The 22,301-nt window shown below is 40.2% G+C and overlaps 1 protein-coding gene across 1 annotated transcript; it reads left to right on the forward strand.

Annotated features, from left to right (window-relative positions):
• The first annotated feature begins 6,684 nt into the window (after positions 1 to 6,684).
• Positions 6,685 to 19,739, forward strand: nploc4 (NPL4 homolog, ubiquitin recognition factor). The gene is made up of 17 exons (XM_067575970.1): positions 6,685 to 6,879; positions 8,373 to 8,453; positions 10,261 to 10,370; positions 11,167 to 11,406; positions 11,510 to 11,558; positions 11,682 to 11,776; positions 11,865 to 11,988; positions 12,075 to 12,254; positions 12,411 to 12,497; positions 14,132 to 14,203; positions 14,301 to 14,427; positions 15,322 to 15,482; positions 15,605 to 15,676; positions 15,759 to 15,851; positions 16,343 to 16,459; positions 16,782 to 16,884; positions 17,846 to 19,739. The coding sequence occupies exons 1-17, from the start codon at positions 6,865 to 6,867 to the stop codon at positions 18,004 to 18,006; spliced, it is 1,887 nt and encodes a 628-aa protein (XP_067432071.1). The 5' UTR covers positions 6,685 to 6,864; the 3' UTR covers positions 18,007 to 19,739.
• Positions 19,740 to 22,301: the final 2,562 nt, after the last annotated feature.

Genomic DNA, 22,301 nt, shown 5'->3' on the forward strand with positions numbered 1-22,301 from the left:
CTCTAGTAGCGCAGACAGCAGCTTCACTCCTGAACCTTGCAGGTTGTTGTTACTCGGACCAGCTCTCTAAGACTAGAGGACTGGGAGCTGAGAACTGAGGACAGAGCTGCACAGCTTCTCTCTGAGAGGTTACAGCCACTCAGCCTGAAGAGACAATAATGAACAAGAAGACGAATATTTTTTTTTTGTCACAGGGACACACAGAAGGAACAAAGATCTCAGTTTATGATTGAAAAAGTGAAAAACAAACATTCAGTAATATAAAATACACAATATCAAAGCATCAATGAATTCTCTGTCTTAGCCAGAGTTCATATTTGTTAAATTTCTCAATTCATTTAAGACAAACTGTACTATGACCTCACCGGATAAATTCCAGTGTACAGTAGGGACTTTCCAGTCCAGCAGACAGCAGCTTCACTCCCGAATCCTGTAGGTTGCTGTTACTAAGTTCCAGCTCTCTCAGATTAGAGGACTGGGAGCTGAGAACCTAGGACAGAGCTTCACAACTTCTCTCTGAGAGTTTACAGCCAGTAAGCCTAAATATTAATGACAACAGTTTGAAAATTTTATTTTTTCTTTCCACCAAGCTGTACTTTTTCTGTTTCAGCACATTCAGCTCCCTGAAAGTGAATGGAAATATGAACTGTATGTCCTGGTTAGCTTTGTCTTCAGCCCAGTCCAGAGTGAACTTCTGTGTTAAGACTGTTTTACCAATGCGAGCCACTCCCTTTGTCATCACCATTCTGATTGATTCATCTCTTCCAGGTGAGGCTTTAAAGATATCTTTACATCTGATGGTTGTTTCTGGTCTGACAGGTTTCCTGGATGCTGTTTCAATCTGTCTGACCTCATGTTCATCACTGACCTCTGCAGTCCCTCCCTCTGTGATGTAGAGCTCTGTGTAGATCTGGTTCAGAATGCTTGGGCTTCCTGCTTTAGCAATCCCCTCAAACACACACTGGAACTTCTCCTTCAGGTTAAACTTGAGTTTATGTTGGCACTCTGCAGAACTGAATGTTCTTGAATGAACAAACAATAAATAAAATCAGTGATAGGGTCCAACAGAAAGTCAGGAAGATCAAACATTAAAGTGTATTTATATAATTTGTATCCTCCATCAGTTTTATTCAGCTCATCAGTGGAGTACAAACAGACTCTGATCTGATGCATATGTGTGCATCAGAGTTTCAAAATGTAAACTTCTCCCATGTTGTCTCCATTACCTCTCTATCATGTTAAATCTGTTAAAATTATCTCACTGCTCTGCAGAAGGTCAGCCAGCCCCTCCTGCTTCATTCTCTTCAGGAAGTGCAGTGGGATCTTCAGAAATGCCTTTCTGCTGCTCCTCCTCTGCTCTTCCTCCTCACTGTCCAACACCTCCTCATCCTCCCTCTGACTCTGTAAGCCTTTTGGGTAGTCTGGACTCAAAACCCTCTGGACTCTGCTCAGCTCATTCTTCACAAAAGTAACAATGTTCTCCTCCAGCAGCTGGAACAGAGAAAAACGGAACATTTAATTTAAACTGATAAACATCTGATTCATCTGTAAGTCTGAAGGCCTGCTGGTCTAAACAGAGCAGCATGGACACTGTTAAGACCTGAATGGTACTTTAGTATTTAATAGTAAAAGGTGTGTTTGTACATGTACACACCATAAATATGGAGTGCAGGTCTGTTGGATGCTGCTGGGAAGACTGATCACTGGGAACCTCTGACCTCGGCTGCTGAGCTCTGGCTGAGACAATTTTCCATCTTATCACTGTACAGAAAATAGCCATTACCTATTGTCCCATTATATTTGTGCGGTGACTGTACGGCATCTGAAGTGGTGACTGGATTGAACATTGATGAAGCTAGCCAGTGATTATTATCATTCTGATGACTGAACTGAAGACTAAGCACAGGGGCAACTTCCTGATTGCTAATAGCATGGACAAAGGGCTGCTTGTCTTTCTGGTGAATTTTTATTTACTCCTTTCTCCCTCTCATGTCCGTATACCTGTGACTGCCTTTAAAATCTATAGCTCACTTGATAATCATCTTGGTCATCCTGGGAAGGACTAAGTTGCTGCTGGAGGTGGTGGTGGGCCAGTAGGGGGCACTCTCCCTTCCAGTCCTAATAAATCCCAAATGCCCCAGTGCAGTGACGGAGACACTGTGCTGTTGGAGATGCCATCCTTCAGATGCAACATTAAACTGAGGGCCTGACTCACTGTGGTCATTAAAGATCCTATGGCACTTATTGCAAAGAGTGGGGGGTTCCCTGCTGTCCTGGCAAAAATCCCCAACCTGGCTCTCTCCATCTGGCCACCTAATCATTCCCCAGTGTAACTGGCTCAATGATTCCCTCTCTCTCCACCTCAAGCTGATGTGTGGTGAGAGTTCTGGTGCAAAATGGCTGCCATGCATCACTCAGGTGGGTGCTACACATTGGTGTTGGCTGAGGTGAGTTTCCCCCTTCACTGAGAAACATTTTGGGTATCAAGATAAAGTGCTATATAAATCTAATCCATTATTATTGTTAATATTAAACATTAAACTACTTGTGCTTTCTCTCAACATGTAAATATTCAAGCTACACTGCTAAAAGTGTGTGTCTGTGTGGGGGTATTAGACATTTAATTAGACATGGTAATTCATGTAGGCTATGATGAAAATATTGAAGTAAAAACTACTTAAAGTTAATGACCTGACTGTCAGTTAGGGTTGGCTATTTCACACATTAAATTTGTTTACTTTTAGATTATTATTAATTTTTTTTAGATTAGATTATTTTTTAGATTTATTTTATTTCGAACATGTAAAAATAACAAATAAAATATAATGGCAATGAAACAAACAACGCAGTAAGCCACATAAATATTTATACATAAAAAATTATTTTACTGGAGTACTAATTTACACAGTCTGTGGAAACAGTTGTCTAATGCCTTCAAGAATCAATTCTTGGACTAGTTCTTAATGTATATAAAAACATCCACATTCACAGTACAGGAGACAAGATGGCAGGTGCGGCATAAAAACATGTTGTAATATAATATTAATTAATTAATGTACTGATACTGTGGATTAATGTAATATAATATTTACATTGGTGTTGTGAGATTACATTTAAGAGGTAATACTAGAGAATATGATCTTACACTGTATATCTAACTGTTTGTAGTTAACAGATACAGATATATATCGTTAGGCCTTCAGGTGTGTGTGCTCACTTCTTTACCTTCATCTGAGGAACAACATCAATGGTGTCAGTCATGTCCACAAAAAGAATAGGGAAAAATATGGAACACTGATTTTAGTTACTTGTGAAGTTACTCACTATTCAAGTATTTTTTTCAGTAGATACTTTCTTACCCAAGTAGTTATTTTGATTATGTCTTATAAAGAAACAATACTTGTACTTGAGGATGGTATTTAAGGACTCTGCCCAGCTCCACCCTGAGAACAGTTCATGATCCTGAACACAAATGGTTAACAGAGATCTGATCTGATCTGATCTGAAGACAAACACAAACACCTTTTACATTAAATTATCAGAGTAATGAGAGATGATCAGGGAAGACTTTACCATTAGGCAAGGTACGCCACTTCCAGTCGCTATAGATTATTATGATTTAGATATGATATAAAACATAAAATTATGTTAATATTCTAACTCATGCACTTGCAAAAGGACCCCCCAAGCACATTTAAAAAAAAAAAAAAAACATTATCGATGCTCACTAAAGATTAATGGACTATTACATCACTGGAGGAGCAGCTGAGACTGTTGCACAATAACATGTTGCTGAGGATGCAGAAACTCCTTTAGGTAACGTGCAATTCAACGCATTGAGACAGGGCTATGCCTTTCAAAGGAAAAACCAAAGGGGAAAAGTAATGCAATCATTGAAGGTGACCTGCTTCTCTGTTGTTCCCCCGAAACAACTAGCAGGACCACAGTTTCTAATGTTTTCCTGTCCCATTGATTCACTTGGTAGATGATGGGAGCACCGACCCTCTTTCCCCCAAATCCCCATGACAACAGTCAAAGAGAATGATGATAATATATAGAAAGAGAGTCAACTAGTAGCTTATAAAAAAATAAAACTGCTTTCAGGACAGAGGGACAGAGGAAGACAATGTGCAGCAATCTGCTGGGCTCAGTGGTGGAAGAAGTATTCAGACTGCAGTATAGAAATACTCCATAACAAGTCAAAGTCCTGCATTTAAAGTTTTACTTTGTTATAATATGTTACATGTCACTTGTATTATTATTACAGATGCATTACCTTATAAGCAACTTTGACTACCCTATATAGGCCAAAAACTGGGTAATTTAATCTATAATGATGCATCCTATTTTATCAGTTCATATATTTTGTATCAAAACTGCAAACTGCAAATCTGCAAATGTAGTGGAGGATATAAAGTAGTATAAGTAGTATAATATTCAAGTAGCCTTGAGTACAATTAGCCTACCTCACTTGAGTAAATGAATTGAGTTACTTTTCACTGGCTGGTTCAGTGAGCAGTTCATGTCAGAGAAGGAAAGGAAAAACCTGGTAAATGATTGCAGTCATAGAAATTATAGAAATCATCAACCTATTTAGTACCATCTGTTGAAAACTAACCAAGTACATTTGCTGAAGTATTATGCTTACAGTCATGAGGTACATGTACATTAATTTAATATTTCAATTTTATGCAACTTTAGTCAGTTCCTTCTCTTTCAGAAGGAAACACTACTTGTCATTCTACTACATTTATCTGACAGTTTGTTACTGGTTACTTTAGAGATTAAGATTTTACACACAAAATATATGATCATACTCATATCTAAGTGCATTTTTAAATACAAGACTTTTACTTTAACAGACTATGGTGGTGGTGGTATTAATAGTTTCACGTTTTGAGTAGTTCATCTACCACCACCAATACCAACATTCTCAATTAGACAAAGGATGAAAATAAGGCACAAAGGAGGCCCCATGACTGAGTTTGTCCAGGGCCCCCAAATCACTAAATTTGCCCCTGGAGACAAAACAATAAAACAGTGAAAAGTGTCAGTTACCTGTACTGCACACAGAGAAAATGATCCTTGTCACGATGGCGAGAAAAAGTAACAGTAAACTTTAACCAGGAAATATCTAGAGGAGATTAACTTCTTGAAATATAGGTCCTGTAAAAAGCAGAACTTGTGTTTCTATTGTTAGGCAACAGCAGACTACAAAGGAAGGACTAAGGAGTTTTAAAATGCTAACAAAGACACTGTGTTTTGTGTGTAACTACACCAGTGATGGTAGTTACTTAGGTCCTTTACTTGAGTAAAAGTACCAATACAGCAATGTAAAAATACTCTTGGTCCCTCAGTCCCAACAAATCCTCCAACCTAGGGATGGGCCCCTCCAAGTATTGTACTTATGGGGCCTCCTTCGTACCTTATTTTCATCCTACCGTACTTGAATAAATGTACTTACTTACTTTCCATCACTGAACTACACACTAAACTGTTTTTTTACACTGTACACATAATCACATAGGTCGATTGGCATATGATGGTGATTGGGGGACTGGGGGATGATTAGGTGATTTTTCCAACAAATACATATACAGTATACCAAGGCAAGACTCAGGTGTATTTCATATATCAGCTGCAGCACCGAGCATAGATATCATAACACTGCTAACTGCAGCCTCAGTTTGTGCCTCTCACACAGAGCTGCTGGTAGCGTTAATGAGCCTGATAAGAGGTGGCAGCAGGGCAATGTCCTGCTGCTCAGTGAACTGTGGTTATGCAAATAACCCAAAGATTTATTTCTTTTCTTTGGCAGTAAACAAAACACATGGGCCTGCCAATAACTATGCTTTATTCAGAACTTAACAAGATATTCAGAGCTAACATTAAAGGACAGGTTAACAATTTTTGAAGTGTGTCTTAAAACAACAGTCAGGTGTCCATGTGAACAGTGAAAGAGGTTTTCCTCACTGTAATCATTCCTCCTGTTCATACTGGCTATTAAAAGATCCCCTTCAAATGTGCTTTCAATGTAAGTGACGGAGGCCAAAATCCACAGTTGGTCCACACAGTCACTTTGTGCAAAAACGCATTTAAAAGTTGATCTGCCATATTTGCAGCCTTTTTAGCATCAAATCCCCTCTTTGCGTTGTGACAGTGTTTCCATATTGAGCTTCGGCAGAAGTATGGTAACAAAAGGGGAACTTTGGCACTAAAAAGACTGTAATGTTGAAAAATATCTACTTGATCTGACTCATTTGGACGGAAGCTTCATATTAGCTTCAGATATACTTTTAAATACATTTTTGCACAGAAGGAGGACTTTGGATTTTGTCGTCTCCTGTCACTTACATTGTAAGTGCATTATGAAAAGATCTTCTAATGGTCAGTATAAACAGGAGGAATGATTACTGTAAGAAAAAACATGTTTCGATGTTCATTTGAGCTCCTGACTGTTGTTTTAAAAGTCTTGAAAAAATGAACCTGTCCTTTAAGTAGGTCTTAAATGCAGGAATTTTACTTGTAATGGAATCATTTTATATTGTCATATTGCTACTTTTACTCAAGTAAACGATGTGAGAACTTGTTCCACCGCTGTACAACCAGACTGTACCACTGTAATTAAAATCAGAACGGTGGAACGCGCTTCCAGTTGAAACACAGCTTGTTTCAGCCGGGGTCGTTTCGGTGTGGGACCGGTGGGAGGCGATCGGGCACTTATGTCTGCTACACCCGGTGTTTGAGTTGTGTGGGATGGAGTTTCGTTGACAAACAGACAGTAAACGCTACGTGAACTTTGTTTTTACCGAGTCTGTCTAATAACACGGCTGTACATCTACCGGGAGCGCTCACCTGAGCAATATGGCGGATAATATTGTGAGTATAACGGTTGGTTGTGTTGACGCTAACGGCAGCTAGCCTCTTAGCCGAAGTCCGGAGTGATGAGGCAGCAGAATTAGCCTGGAAGCTAACGTTAGCCGGGGCCTGCTCAGCTAACCGGCTCTTCTAAGCTGACGACATCCGAAGAAAAAGAGGCATTGCTGGCTAACAGGAGAACTAAATTCACGAATAAAGATGTCTTGAATTCTCCTTTTTCTCATCTTAGTAGCTAAACGTGAGCTAGAATACGCGCGGTGGATGTGAAGGATGACAACATGTTGTTGATTCACTAAAAGTGACATTGTTTTGCTGGCTCTGAATAACCCCAACACTGAGCTTTATTTCTACTTAGTTCACAGTCTAAATCTAAATGTCATAAAGTCACATGAATGAATTTTAAGGAGAGATAACGTTTACATGACTGTTTTGCACTGTCATCGCTGTCATAATGTCCTGACACCGACACAGAGGGGGAGTAGCTTCTGTGTTTTGACTGACAGGCAGTGGTGGAAGAAGTACTCAGATCCTTTACTTAGGTAAAAGTGCCAATACAGAAATATAAAAATACTCCATTACAAGTAAAAGTCCTGCATGCAAAATCCTACTACAGTAAAAGTACATAAGTATTATGAGCTTGATGTAGTGAAAGTATTGCAGTTAAAGTAGTGGTTTGGTCCCTCTGACTGATATATTATTATATATGACATCATTAGATTATTAATACTGAAGCATCAGTGTTAGAGCAGCATGTTACTGTTGTAGCTGCTGGAGGTTGAGCTAGTTTCAACTACTTTATATACAGGTAGCTAGTTTAGTCCAGTGGTTCCCAACCTAGGGGTCGGGCCTCTCCAAAGGATCAACAGATAAATCTGAGGGGTCGTGATAGTTCCGATACACAAATCTCTTTTCAGTTTTTGGGTTTTTTCTCTAATCTTTGATTTTTGCTGAAATATTGGATCATTTGAACATTTATTGAAATGAAAGCATGTGAGAAGTTTAGAGGGAAAAATCACTATTTGGTGGAGCTGTTAACAACTCATAGACATGTGAAATGTGACTACACACTGCTTTTTGTAAGACGTCAAAAGCCAAAAAGGTTGGAAACCACTGGTTTCATCTTTAACAATGTGTTGTATTTTAAAAGCTTGTCATATTATCCATTGTGTCAAATCTTCATTTGAAAAGTAACTAAAGCTGTCAAATAAATGTAGTGGAGTAGAAAGTACAATATTTCCCTCTGAAATGTAGTGGAGTGGAAGTATAAAGTAGAAGCAAATGGAAATACTCAAGTAAAGTACAAGTACCTCAAAACTGTCCTTCAGTAAATGTACTTTGTTACTTTCCACCACTGCTGACAGGTGCTGTACTGTGCTATATTAGGCCCGTGTTATTTTTGTTCGTATGTAGCTAACAATAGAGCTGTTTGAAGTGGTTACTTTGACTCTGACAACTGAATGCATTTTATTTGTTGTTGTCTTTTTTTTTTTTAGATCATCAGGGTACAGTCCCCAGATGGAATGAAGAAAATTCCTTCCACCAAGAGGGAGACTGCTGCTGCTTTTTTGAAGAAGGTACAGAGTATAAAACAACATCTTTGAAGTCAGAATGGGTCATATCAAATTCTCACATGTGTATTTTTTAGCCGTCAGAGGTCATCATACTGTTGTTTGTCACTCTAGCCTCTTCAAACCTTGAATTCTTTGATTAATTTCAACAAAAAACACATATTTGGTATTACCATACTTCCACTGAAGCCTCATATAAGCTTCACATGAACTTTTAAATGCATTTTAAATTGCACAAAATGACTGTGAGGACACACTGTGGATTTTGGCCTCCATCATTTACATTGAAAACACATTTGAAGGATCTTTTAATAAAGCAGTACAAGCACTGAGGTTTACATTGTTGTCATAAAGAACAGTTGTGTTTCCCTGGGTTTTTCTTATGCCTGCTCAGTGTTCATTTATGTATGAAGCCGTGCAGGCTTTAGCAAAGCAGGTCATTCCTGCAGCGCTCTTCTGGTTTCCACTATTGACATGTGGCTTTCCGGGGGGAATGTGTGTTAAGGGAGTGTAGTAGATGCATTACTTTGTACCCTTGTCATCACTGCTTGACAGGTTATGATTTACAGCCCAGGTACTTCTCCATGCCTTCCCACAGAGGGTATGTCTCAGCTTTGTTCTCTGTTCACACATGAGCACAAAAAAAATAATAATTACAAATGCATTCGAATCACGGGATATGAAAAGCCTAAAATAGAAGCGTGTTCCAGCAGGCCGGTCACAGACAGAAGAGCATTGCAGCAGAACCTCATTAAAAATTCATGTATCTGTGTAGAGGCAGGATGATGTAGCCTGGAGATCAATGGAAGGAGTAGCGTTCATTCCCGACTGATGTGCAGCCAGCGATGGGTGGAATAGAAAACCACGGGTGAGAGGCAGAACGGACAGAGACTGAGGTCTGAGCACTGCGGGTTATATTTCTGCAGCTGAGGCAGAATAAAAAGAGCTCAAAGCGAAATTCTGTCTCATACAGCTGACAGTGAAACAGTTTCACCCGACGTGCATCGATTATATCTTACACTGTGTTCTATTTTTGCGGCTTGAGAATAAAATAATGATTTTATGCTCAAAGAACTCGAATACTTGACTGTTCTCCGCTTAGTCTTGCCAACTCTGACCTTAAAGATGAATAAATAACACACACTGTGCTAACTGTGATGCTGGTTTCACCTTGAAATATGCTACAAAGTCACTGGTAGATGGTTTATGATGGTCTGCTGGTTAAGTGGTCTTAGCTATTTATTCTGTAATAAGTGTCATTAGGAATTCAGATTTAATGCCGAGATAATCGTCCTCTTCTTATGTGAACAGTACTGCTCAGAAGTACATTAAGCTCTTATTTACAGCTCAAGTGATGGGGCAAAATATAGCACCGGGCTGATTCACTGCTTGATAAGCACTGTGGTGATTAAAAAGTGCCATGGGATACTCTTTCCAACCACCTCAGTGCCCTTAATAGCTTATTTTGGCTCACTCAACCCACGACGACCTCATGAGGAGTTCCCGCTAGCTCAGATTCTCTCGTGCCAAGAGGCTCTTTGCTAATCTGCTTTGACTGGGTGATCGGGATCTTTTAAAGATTGGTACACCCTCTACATGCACCTTTTTCATTGGCACATGTTGATCTGAATTGTCTGCTAGTTGATTCTGAAGACATTTATACTCAGTGATAATCTCAGACTGTGTATTTTGACCCTCTCGATATCAAATCAGTTTCGTGGATGTGTTGATTTTTTTTAGACAGTATGCTGATAAATTGTCAGAGCCTTTTTCAACTCCTCTAATCAGCACATTACATATGTGTCTCTCACAGGTGGCCAAAGAGTTTGGATTCAATTCCAACGGGTTTTCTATTTACCTGAACCGCAACAAGACCGGGGAGATCCTTTCTCAGAACAAAACCCTCAGCCTGCTTAAGATCAAGTGAGTAAAAGCAAACCAGTGTCAGATTTGGCAACTAGAAAAAGTAGTTTCCTAGTCTAATTTTCAAAATGAGTTTCGTGAATCCTTTGAAAGATACACCAAGTAGTGTGTTTGTTTTTAATGAAGCCAAATTTACATCACGTGTGGCTGCTAGAAGATGTGTCTGCTTCAATGAATGAAAATGAATCGTACACATTTTGCTAATACATCACCTGCGATATTCAAATATTCCATCAGACAAAAAGTAATACTCAAACATAGAAGCTAAGACTCATAAACACACTTTAACTCTGGCAGTGTTCATAGTGAAGTCATGTGTGACGGCTATGTAATATTTTTACACACAAATGGTACATTTACATGCACTTCAGTAACAGGGTTACTGGGGGATTAGAGAAACCTGATTTCCTCTGATAGATTTCTCTGCCATGTAAAAGCAGAGATTCTGATCGTTTTTTTTTTACGAGTACGCATGTGCACAACAAAAGACTGCAGACAGAGAAAGCACAGCGGAGCAGCTGGACGAAAGGACCCTCGTATTTAAAATAATTTAATAACCACGGCCGAACATCTGATTGTTAAATTCAGACACTTTCATGCCGTCACGCTCACTGCAGATCAGTAGGTTACTGATCTGCTGCGTGTATTTGGCCATTTATGGTAACCAGGTTACAGTGTGTTGCCCGAGCAACCAGGTAACCTTGTTTTCTTGCCACCTGCTATGTTTTTCAGCTCCATTCTTTGAACAACTACTGTGAAGCTTTTAATCGTCTTTATATCTGGGTTTTTCTCGCAGGCATGGCGACATGCTATATCTGTTCCCTTCAGGATCCTCAACCTCCTCCGGGGAGGTAATGGACACGGCTACCCCACATTCATCTTCATCACTACCATCCATCTCATCCTCTTCATCCTCCTCTTCATCGTCCTCCATGATCCCTCGGTCCTTCTCAGCACCCCAGGTCCCAGAGGATGAGATCGATCAGTATCTGACCAAGCAAGACGGCAAGATCTACAGGAACAAAGATCCACAGCTGTGAGAAAGAGACTCACACATGTTTTTACACCAACGATTTATGATTAAATACAGAGATGAAGATAACAGATAAGATCCCTAAATGGTCCTTTTATTGTTACAGATGTCGCCATGGTTCCCTCGGCAAATGTGTGCACTGTGTACCGTTAGAGGTAAGAGAATCCGTTCTTGTTTTTAGTTTCTTAAACCTGAAAGGCTGCAATAATAGCACCTCTGCTATACGACAGATTTAGCCTGATTTTATTAATTGAAGCTCTGGATTCTTTCGTTTCCAGCCTTTTGACGAAGACTACCTGAATCACCTCGACCCACCGGTCAAGCACATGTCATTCCACGCATACATTCGCAAGCTGACCGGGGGAGCTGATAAGTGAGAATCTCCACCAATTTTTAATCTAATCTGTGGAAATACACACGATCTGTCTGTCAGATTCTAACGCCGCTTTCACCTCCCGCAGAGGGAAGTTCGCAGCTCTGGAGAACATTAGCTGTAAGATCAAGTCAGGCTGTGAAGGCCACCCTCCCTGGCCAGAGGGGATCTGCACCAAATGCCAGCCCAGCGCCATCACACTAAACAGACAGGTACGTCCTCGATCCGACGTGTTGTTTTTCGCCAGATCTGAAGACACGCATGAATTAAATTTTCTCTTTTCTTCTTCTTCTTCCAGAAATACAGACACGTGGACAACATCATGTTTGAGAACCATACCATTGCTGACCGCTTCCTGGACTTCTGGAGGAAGACGGGCAGTCAGAGGATGGGCTACTTGTACGGCAGGTACACCGAGCACAAAGACATCCCTCTGGGAATCAGAGCCGAGGTGGCCGCCATCTACGAACCCCCACAGGTGAGAGATTCCTTCTAAATATATCACCGTGTGCTTCAACTCTTCAAGTCTTTTTCTTGATATGTTTAATGTGCTATAATCGTCCTTCCATCTGTGAGTGAAAGAGCTTATTAACCTTGTACTCATTCTTTTAATATTGTCACTGCTGTGTTTCAGAATGCCTCTCAGAACAGCCTGGAAATGTTGGACGATCCCAAGGCTGCAGCTGTGGATGAAATTGCTGCCAAACTGGGCCTGCGCAAGGTTGGCCTTCTTTTCTCTCAGCTGCTCTGTTTGACAGTCATATTACATACTGATTGTATACAGTATATACTTATCTTCATAGTATGTCCCCTCGGTGCATCTTAAGTGGCTTATCCTCAGCTTAAAGGACGGGTTCACAGTGTTTCAAGTCTCTTAAAACAAGAGTCAGGAGTTTAAATAAATATTGAAACCTGTTTTTTCTTGCTGTAATCATTCCTCCTGTTCATACTGACCATTAGAAGATCCCTTCATAATGACCTTCTCCTTCTGTGCAAAAATGTACTTAAAAGTTTATCTGAAGTTAATTTGAAGCTTCAGCGTCCAAATGAGTCAAATCAAGTAGATATCTTTCAACGTTACAGTCTTTTTAGTGCCAAAGTTCCTCTTTTTGTTACTATACTTCCACCTGCAGCTCAACAGGGAAACACTGTCCGAGGAAACACAAAGAGGGAATTTGATGCTAAAAAGACTGTAAATGTGTCAGATATCCACTTGATATGACTAACTCAGACTGATGAAGCTGAATATAATCTTCACATCAACTTTAAATGACTGTGTGGACGCTTACATTGAAAGCACATTTGAAGGATCTTTTAATAGCCAGTATGAACAGGAAATGGTGCTGTATTTACTCTGTGTGAAGGCAATAACAACGACTTCAGAATGTCACCACCAGTCAAACCGAACAGAAAGACAGACAGGAAAATGTTTCCTTTTTATCACATTTTTGAGTGTCTCCTGGAGCAGTTTCACCACCATCCACTATTACCTTTTATTATTTTTTTCCTTCTGTGAGCAGCTCCTCTATTTCCTTTGTGCATTGCTTTATGGGATTTGACACTTTTCCAGTATGAACACACACCACAGACTCAAAACCTGCTTAGAATCAGTGTGTTGTCTGGATTTAGGACACAGCTTGTGTTTCTCAGTGACCTTGATAAGCTTGTTTCTTACCTTGTTTTGTTTCACACTCATTGTTCTCCAGCTGTGTGACAGAAATGTAAACCCAAGGCTTAACTCAGATTCATATTTTTCCATCAGTGTGTTTCTAAACATCGACGGCTTTGGCACAGGAATTGGTGTGTAAGATAAGATAAAACTTTATTGATGCCCAGAGGGGAAATTCACATGTTATAACAAGGCAGACGAGGCAGAAAACAGATGAGAACTAAGAGTAATAAATAAAAAAAAAAAGAGGTCTATGTACATTATATAGACTATAAACTTTACAATACTTAAGCTATATACTGTATATGACCTGACTTGAATGGTGCAGTGATTCTGTCTTTAAGTGTCGGTGTACAACAGTCAGACCAGCTGTATTTCTACATATTATACTCTGTGTGCAATAGTTATAATTCATCTAAAAAATGTAATCTGCTCAATGAGCATTTATTAGCAAAACCTGAACATGCTACATGGCTAATGGAAAGCTACGCTATAAATCAACCTGATATATTACAGAGAATATTCATCAAAAAGGAAAAAAGACCTTTTTGTTTTTGTGCAGGCTGATTTGTGTGTGAACAGCTTTTATATTTCCTGTCTTTGGTGCAGTTCCTCTGCACTGTTGTGGATGTTTGTGACATGTGGATTAAGGTGACTGATCAGTTTTCCTGTCCTCCGCTGTGCAGGTGGGGTGGATCTTCACTGACCTGCTCTCCGAGGACATGAGGAGAGGCACCGTCCGCTACACGAGAAACAATGTGAGGATGCAGCCGCCTCAAAGACGATCTGTTCGCCAGACTAACGTATACCGCTTTCCCCACCCGACGTTTTATCATCGTCTCTCCTTCTGTACAGGACTCACACTACCTGAGCGCGGAGGAGTGCATCACAGCAGGATACTTCCAGAATCAACACTCAAACCCCTGCAGACTCTCCCGAGACGGCCAGTTTGGCTCCAAATTTGTGACCGTGGTGGCGACAGGTATGTTTGACAGAAAATAATCTCTGTACTATCCGTCTGGCTTCAGGGTGAAACTAAAATGATATGAGCAAAACTGTGTCGGAACGTGGCGCACACGCGCTCGGTGGAATCCCGGGGTTAGTTTTCTTTTATTCTTAAGTATCGACATGGTTTACTTGGTAGTTTTGAAGCTGGTGAAGCAGTTTAATCCAGGACAGACGCTCTTTGTTTGTTCTTTGGGATTCATGCCGTCTGTTTACACTTTCCTTCATTACAAAATTCCTCATATATTTACCCCCCCCCCCCCCCCCCCCCAAAAAAAAACATAACGCATAGCAGTCATTTGCATCGATGAGTAACTGGCAGCCAAAACTGGCATCATGGGTAAACATCTAACGCCAGCCAGGGGAAAGTCCATCTGTTTTTACTCTCCCTCTCTTATGATGAGTTTCATATGTGGAGCTGAAGAGGCTTTAGACAGACACTGAACACACCACACTGACACAGTTTGATAATGTTATAATAATCCTATATAGAATTAACCGTATTTATTGTATTTGAATATAAAACAGGTCCTATACTTACGTTATCAGACAATCACACAACCAGCAAATAGAAACAACAAAACTTAAGGCCAGACGATCAACAATGAGTTCATAAAAACTGTGACAGGAGTCATAAAAACATCTTATAATAAAGTTTTTTAAATCTGTAAAAGGTATGAAAGACTCTAGTTTGAAGGCAGTTTGCGATTCATTCCATTTAAAGGAGTTCCTGCAGCCGAGATCAGCGCTTATATGAGATCTCTAAGGCTGGGTAGTTACTGGACCGCGCTGTAGTTATGTTAAGATTTAAAAGATTTAAATGATCTGATGACTGAGGTTATTATCTCTCCGTCTCCGTCTCCGTGCGCAGGTGGTCCAGATAACCAGGTGCACTTTGAGGGATACCAGGTGTCCAATCAGTGCATGGCTCTGGTGAGAGACGAGTGCCTACTGCCCTGCAAAGACGCTCCCGAGCTGGGCTACGTTAAAGAGTCCAGCCCCGAGCAGTACGTACCAGACGTCTTCTTCAAGGTGAGACTTCATACATTTAACGGCAACCTGTGTATATATATAATTGCAGCCTGATATTATGAGTCAGTTCTTCCACATGTTAAGACTCTTTTTTTTTTTTCCTTCTTCTTTCCATCCAACAGGACAAAGACAAATTTGGAAATGACGTCACATTTCTAGCCCGGCCTCTTCCTGTGGAGTACCTTATTATAGACGTGAGTACGATGTGTTCGCAGATACAATGTTTATATTTAGATAATATAATGTGCTGACACCTGCCTTGTTTTTCCTCTACAGATAACCACCACTTTTCCAAAGGACCCTCAGTACACCTTCTGCTCCACACAACGCTTCCCCATCGAGAATCGTGATATCCTCGGAGAGACACAAGTGAGTCGTTTTTGAATAAACCGACTCACCTCTAATTCAACTCGTGTCAATGAAGAGATGAAAAAACAATGACACATTTTGGGGAAATATGCCTCCTTGTCGTCAGATAAGACGATGTGTCCTGCACAGAGAGAAACCAAGTTTAGCCGAAATTAGCACAAAGACTGGCCGCTTGGAAAAATAATAAAAAGCTCCAGGCCTACAAACAAATCCAAAGTTATCTTATTTATATGCTGTTTGTGTCTGAAATTCACAGTTTCACTTCCCAGTAATCATCAAATGTCTCTGACAACTGAGGTCCACTGAGTTGTGTAATTATCGAGCACGTATGCAGCAACGAAAGACTAACTGACATAATTAAAGTCTCTGTCTGTATTTCTCTCTGACACGACGGGTCACTAGTTGAGAAAATTAGAGTCCCCTTACGAAGCCGTAACCTCCAGAGGTCAGAGGACGTTATACATCGTTATTTATTTCATGTGTGTCTGCAGGATTTCCACAGTTTAGCGACATACCTGTCCCAGTGCACCTCCACGGCATTCCTGGACGTCGTGTCGGACTTCCATCTGCTCCTCTTCCTCGTCACCAATGAAGTCATGCCTCTGAGCGTAAGTCTTTACCTCCGAGCCTTTTTTTTCTTCTTCTTTTTCTTACTCTGGTGTCTCATTTGTTTTCCATTTGTAATGCAAGGAAAAGGTTAGAATATGGCCACATTCCTGTCCGGGTCTGGAAGCCGTTACTGATGTGAGGATGTTTTCACTCAGCGACTCTTTCATGCCGAGTAGATTTTCAAACTGGCTCGTGGCCCCGTTCATGACGACATGTTTAGATAATAATGAACTGCTCGATCAGATTTGCAAGTCTTCTCTGAAATCCAGATGTTCCAAACAAAAAGCAGGTGATGTGTTTTTGTGTTTGTATGTTTTGCAGGACAGCATCGGGCTGCTACTAGACGCAGTGAAGACTTCTAACGAGGATCTAGCACAGACCTGGAAGAAGTCAGAGCAGTGGGCTACAATCGAGCAGCTGTGCAGTAAGTCGCTGCTGATCAATGAGTCACATGCTCAGTTTTACCTGATCTTAGTTCAGTTTGTGCACAGTATGTATCTGTTCTGTAGAGCTGAAACTAAATCAGTCCATAAGATGGCTGATCGACAGAAATTTGACGGCAATTTTTAATTTTACAATTGTTCAAGTCTTTTATTAAGCAAAAAAAAAGTCAAATATTTGTTGGTTTCAGCTTCTCAAAAGTGAGGATTTGCTGCTGTTGCTGTTTCATATCCTGGTTTGGGATCTTTTGGTTGTCGTGCTCGGCGATAAATCAAATTAATTTGATTAATTCACAGTTTGTCCAAGTTGTGAGAATCGAGTTATTACAATGTGCACGAAAAGGTTATTTTCAGTCAGGTTGTTGTGTAGGTGATAACTGGCTACATTAGATGTCTCATACATGAAGACTTTATGATGACAGTCAGTACTTCTGTCACTTTTGCTCATCTAGTTTACTCCGTTAGCCTTTAAACATGTTGATATTTAAATCATATTTAGTCTTTTAAAGTGTGTTTTTAAAAAAAAAAGAATAAAAATGCGAGTTGTATTTTCCAGCCTTAGTTGGTTGAAGAAAACAAGCAGTTTGAAGCCGTTACTTTGGGTTCTGGGAACGTGATGAAAGAAAAAAATCTCTAAATTTAAATATTTCTGGTTTGTTTTTCACCATTTCCTGACATTTTATGAACCAAATGACAAATCGGTTAATCAACAAAATAATTGACACATAAATCAATACTGAAAATCATTTTTTTTAGTTGCAGCTTTACATGTAAATAACTTTTTTTTAGTTGCTGAAATGTGAAATATGTCGTTTTTTTCCACTTTACATAGAGCTTCGTTAGCATTTGTAACATTTTATCGATCAAATGTTGAATCAGTTTATTGAAAAATGAATCAGTGATACAGTTGAAGTCCTAATGTCCCGTCCTCTCCCGTCCCTCCAGGTACGGTTGGCGGGCAGCCCTCCAGCTCTCTCGGTTACGGGGCGATGGGCGGCCCCTCCGCCCCCGCCTCCTCCTCAGCCATGTGGTCCTGCGTCCACTGCACCTTCATGAACCAGCCTGGCACAGAGCACTGTGAAATGTGCAGCCTGCCCCGCAGTTAAACCCCCCGCCCCCCGCCACCACCCCCCTTTTACACCCATCCCGCTTCCCACGCTCCGCCGCTAGTCCCTAATCTGATCCGGCCCCGCCCAGCCCTCCTCTTAACTCGCCAATGACATCACTGCACCTGGACCAGCTGTGAGATTTGGATGCCCCGCCCTCTCCCTCTTCCCTCTCTTCCCCTTTTTTCTTTCGCCTCACTTCGAAGCCTCTTGTCCTTCCCATCTCGCAGGCTGCTGTGACGCGCAGAAGGATGCACTCGTTTACATCAGTAAATAAAGTAAAACCAGACTGTGTTTCTTTTTTTTTTTTTTTTTTGTATCCCTCCTCACAGCGGCTCTTGTGAGTGGCGGCGGCGGCATGAGGAGGGGAGGGGAGGGGAGGGGGGGGGAGTACGTTTAGGTAAAGCACTTTTGACTGAGGCCCCTTTTTCCCTCTCAACCCACCACATCCCCCCCAAAATAATCACCCGCCTCTTCATGGCTCAGATAAATCCTGCTGTGACTCAGGACAACAGCGACAAGACTCGAGTGTTTGGATGAATCTCTCTCACATCAGTGCCCCTCTCACTCTCACACGACGTCTTCTGGAAATCTTGCTGTGTATAAATACATTTGAGGAATGATACTGTTTATTTAATTAAGCTTCTTTTTTTTTTATCTGATCGTAGCGATACCTTAAAATTTTGATTCTTCAATGTGCTCAGTCAGGTTTTTATAGGTCTCTTTAACAAGCGGCCCCCTCCCTCCTCTCTCTCTCTCTCTCTCTCTCTCTCTCTCTCTTAAAGTACAATCATCGGTCCAATCCCAGACGACCTGAAAACGCTGAGAGCTCCACTTATAAGCAGACAGTTTATATTTTCAGTATTAAATTACTTTGAGAAAGAATTCGACGAGGCAAACGGCTACTCTCCTTTAACAACGTGCTGCTGGCGACGTTCTTTTAAAAGTGTTTCCTAAACATCTTTTCGCTGCTTCGTTTGGAATTGTAGCTTTCAGATTTTGGTGGTTTGAATTTGAGCAGGCACAATATGTAGCTTATTCTATCAGCTGTATGTCCCCCCCCCCCCCCCCCCCCCCACCCCACCCTCCACCCCCCTCGCCGAGGACACCGTCACTTATAATCATTGTTACTAACTCGCACTGTTTTAGTCGTGAGGTGCTTCTAGAAACAACTGGTGCTCACCACTTTTCCTCTTTATCACTCCCTACCTGTGGTTCTTCTTCTTCTTTGGTTTCTTGCTGGCGCCGGTCCAGAGGAACTAGGCCGTAACCAATGTTTTTTTTCTGCTGATGGGCCCCGGTGGATTCTTTTTTTTTTTTTTTTTTCTCCCATCACTCAGCCTTCAAAGACTTTGCTGCTCAGAGTGCAAAAAAAGGGGTCGAAGGTCACCGCAGGGAAAGAAAAAGACGCCTAACGTATCGCATGTCTCATCTGATGTCTGCGCTGTAAATCTGCAGGACGACGATGATCAGTTTTCTTTTTTTCAAAAAAAAAAAAAAAAGGAAATGAACAACCTTGAAGTGAGCATCGCATTGTCTGTTTGATTTGTTGACTTTCAAGCAAAAAAACCCTGAGCTTCTTCTTCTTCCAGCAGAAGTTTCTCCAGTTAGCAGTGGTGTTAAAAAAAAATAAAAGGGTCTGAGCCTGAAAACAATGTGAAAAGCACTTAACTCTCCTCTAAAGCACTAAAAAAAAAGGCCACTTTTAAAGGGTCAGTTCACCCAAATTACCTTTAAGAAAAAAAAAAAAATCCCCAGAAAATCATCACTTACATCTATAAGTTGTATTTATCCATGATGGCAGTTAATCTGCCTCTTCGCTCTGCCTCCGCCTCGGTCCGATGGACGTGTGTGGAATTTAATTCGTGGTGCTCACAGTGTTGAAAAATATACATATATATATATTTAAAAGATCCAGCTGCCAGCAGATTCCTTCGGCAGAAAGTAGTCGGTGAAAACCTTTCAAAACATGAATAGATACAACTAGTGTAGGTGTTTTTGTTTAATAATTTGTGTGAACTGACCCTTTAACATAATACAGTCAGTGAGCATATCAGGATGTTTGGTTAAAACTGGTTCCTTTTACTTTATTTTACTTTATTTTTTGTTTCTTTTGGATTTTCAACAACATTGGGACCAAAACTTGTGAGATCATTTAAGTCATGAAAGTTCAGTTCTGGTTTCACATCAATAACATTTAATTTAATTTGAGCCGCTCCACCCGAAACAATGTTTCCAACAAGCAGTACACATCGCTGTTGTCCTCACACAGTCAGTTGTGTTTTTAAAACATAGTGAGATGCAAGGATGATTTTTGGTAGCATCACCTTTAGTCCAGATGTAAATAACACAAAATATCTGCATATAAAAGCTTAACAGAGCATCTCTAATATCCTATTTAACTGTAACATAATCAAATATTGTATTGAGGTTTGTGACCAAATTGAGCGTGCATGACTTGAATGCATTTATAATTTTTCTAATGCTCGTTATAAACTTGGATTATTTAACACATTTGGACATTTCTAAAAAAAAAAAAAAAAAAACCTCTTGAATCTCTTTTAATCGACGTCCTTGATGTGTTTTGTTTTTTTTTAACCACTGACTGATGTAGACCGACAACTTTCACTTTTCATCTTCAGTGTTTCCTCTCATAACTTTGTGCACTGTTATATTAAATAGTTTCATGGGATTTTTTTTTTTAGCTTAAAGGACGATCAGGAAAAAACTGAGCGACTAATCACTAGATACTGACGGGTTGTTGCCGGGGGAAACGGGGCCTCTTCGGTTAAGAGCGGGGCTGCAGATTTACTATTTATGAGACGTTTGCTTCTTTGTAAAAGCTTGACAGTAATTCCATTGATGAAGTGAGAATATATTTTTTAGTTGTAGATTAATTTGAAAATGCTTAAAAGGAGAAGAAAGAAAAAAAAAAGTTTGTTTTTTTTTGTTTTTTTTGCCCGGTGATGATGATATCTTTCTCGCCCCCCCTCCGCCCCCTCCCTCCCCATGTGTGAATTCTTGAGAGCGATTATCTGATGTCATGCTAATATGGACAGCAGCGACCTTTTCTTTTTGTTTTTTTTCCTTTTGTATTGATCCAGGGGCCCGTTTGCTGAGCAAGCATGCTCTTGGAGTCACAGCAGGTCCTCGATTTCCACGGAGGCAACTGGGGACCCCTGAAAGTTGTATGCTGTTGACCTGGATTTGAAACAAAATAATAATAAAAAAATAAAAATAAAAAAAAGACAAAGAATTCCTGTTGCTGAGAGAAACGTCTGATTTGTTTCGGGTGTCTGGTTTAATTTAATAGAAGCAGTGAAGAAAGGGAATAAATAACAATTGCAAACTCAAAGATTAGAAAACTTTTAGACTATATGGCCAAAAGTATTTGGACACCCCACCACTTTTCTGCTTCTAGAGCTGTTTTTTTTCATTTGGGTAAAACCCTTTAGTGTCAATTAAGGGAAATCTTAATGCTACAGCACACTGGGGCTGCAACTAACAATTATTTTCATCATCAATTATTGTTCAAATTAGTTTTTTGATCAATTGCTTGGTGTTTAAAACCTATGACAATACTTTTTAAAAAGGTTTCGTCATCAAATGTCTTAAGACGAGGAAAAGCAGCAAATTCTCACATTTAAGAGGCCTGAATCATAAATCAATTATCAAAATAGTTGCCAATTAATTTCCTTTCAATCAGCTAATCAATGTATTATTTCAGCTCTGCAGGATGCTCTGTTTTAGACAGCAGTGTGCTTACATGACACGAATCCATGTCCATAAAGAAATAGTTTAGAGCTGCAATGATTAATTGATTAGTCGATTGACAGATAATTAATCAGCAACAATTTCGATCATTTGTTTTAGTCACTTTTTAAACAAAAATGCCAAAAATTAACTGGTTTCAGCTTCTCCAATGTGAAGATTTGAGGCTTTTCTTTGTCGTGATAGTAAACTGAATATTTATTTTAAGACTGTTAATCAGACAAAATAAAACCTTTGAGGACGACACCGTGAGCTCTGAATACGACTACTTTATAGATAAAACGATTCATTGTTAGTTGCAGCCCTAAAACGGTTTTTCCCAGTTCGGTGCTCTGACCCCCGTCCATCCAACACCTTTGAGATGAACTGGAACAATAACTGTGAGCCAGACGTGATGAAAACATCCCTGCAGCCGTGTTCCAACATCTGCCGGAAAGCCTGAAGCAGCAGATTAATAGCTGTGTTGTGGAATTACACATCCATACATTACACATCCAGTTACATATGGGGGCGTAATGTTCACA

The sequence above is a fragment of the Thunnus thynnus genome, chromosome 20, assembly GCF_963924715.1.
Source record: "Thunnus thynnus chromosome 20, fThuThy2.1, whole genome shotgun sequence".
Lineage (NCBI taxonomy): Eukaryota > Metazoa > Chordata > Actinopteri > Scombriformes > Scombridae > Thunnus > Thunnus thynnus.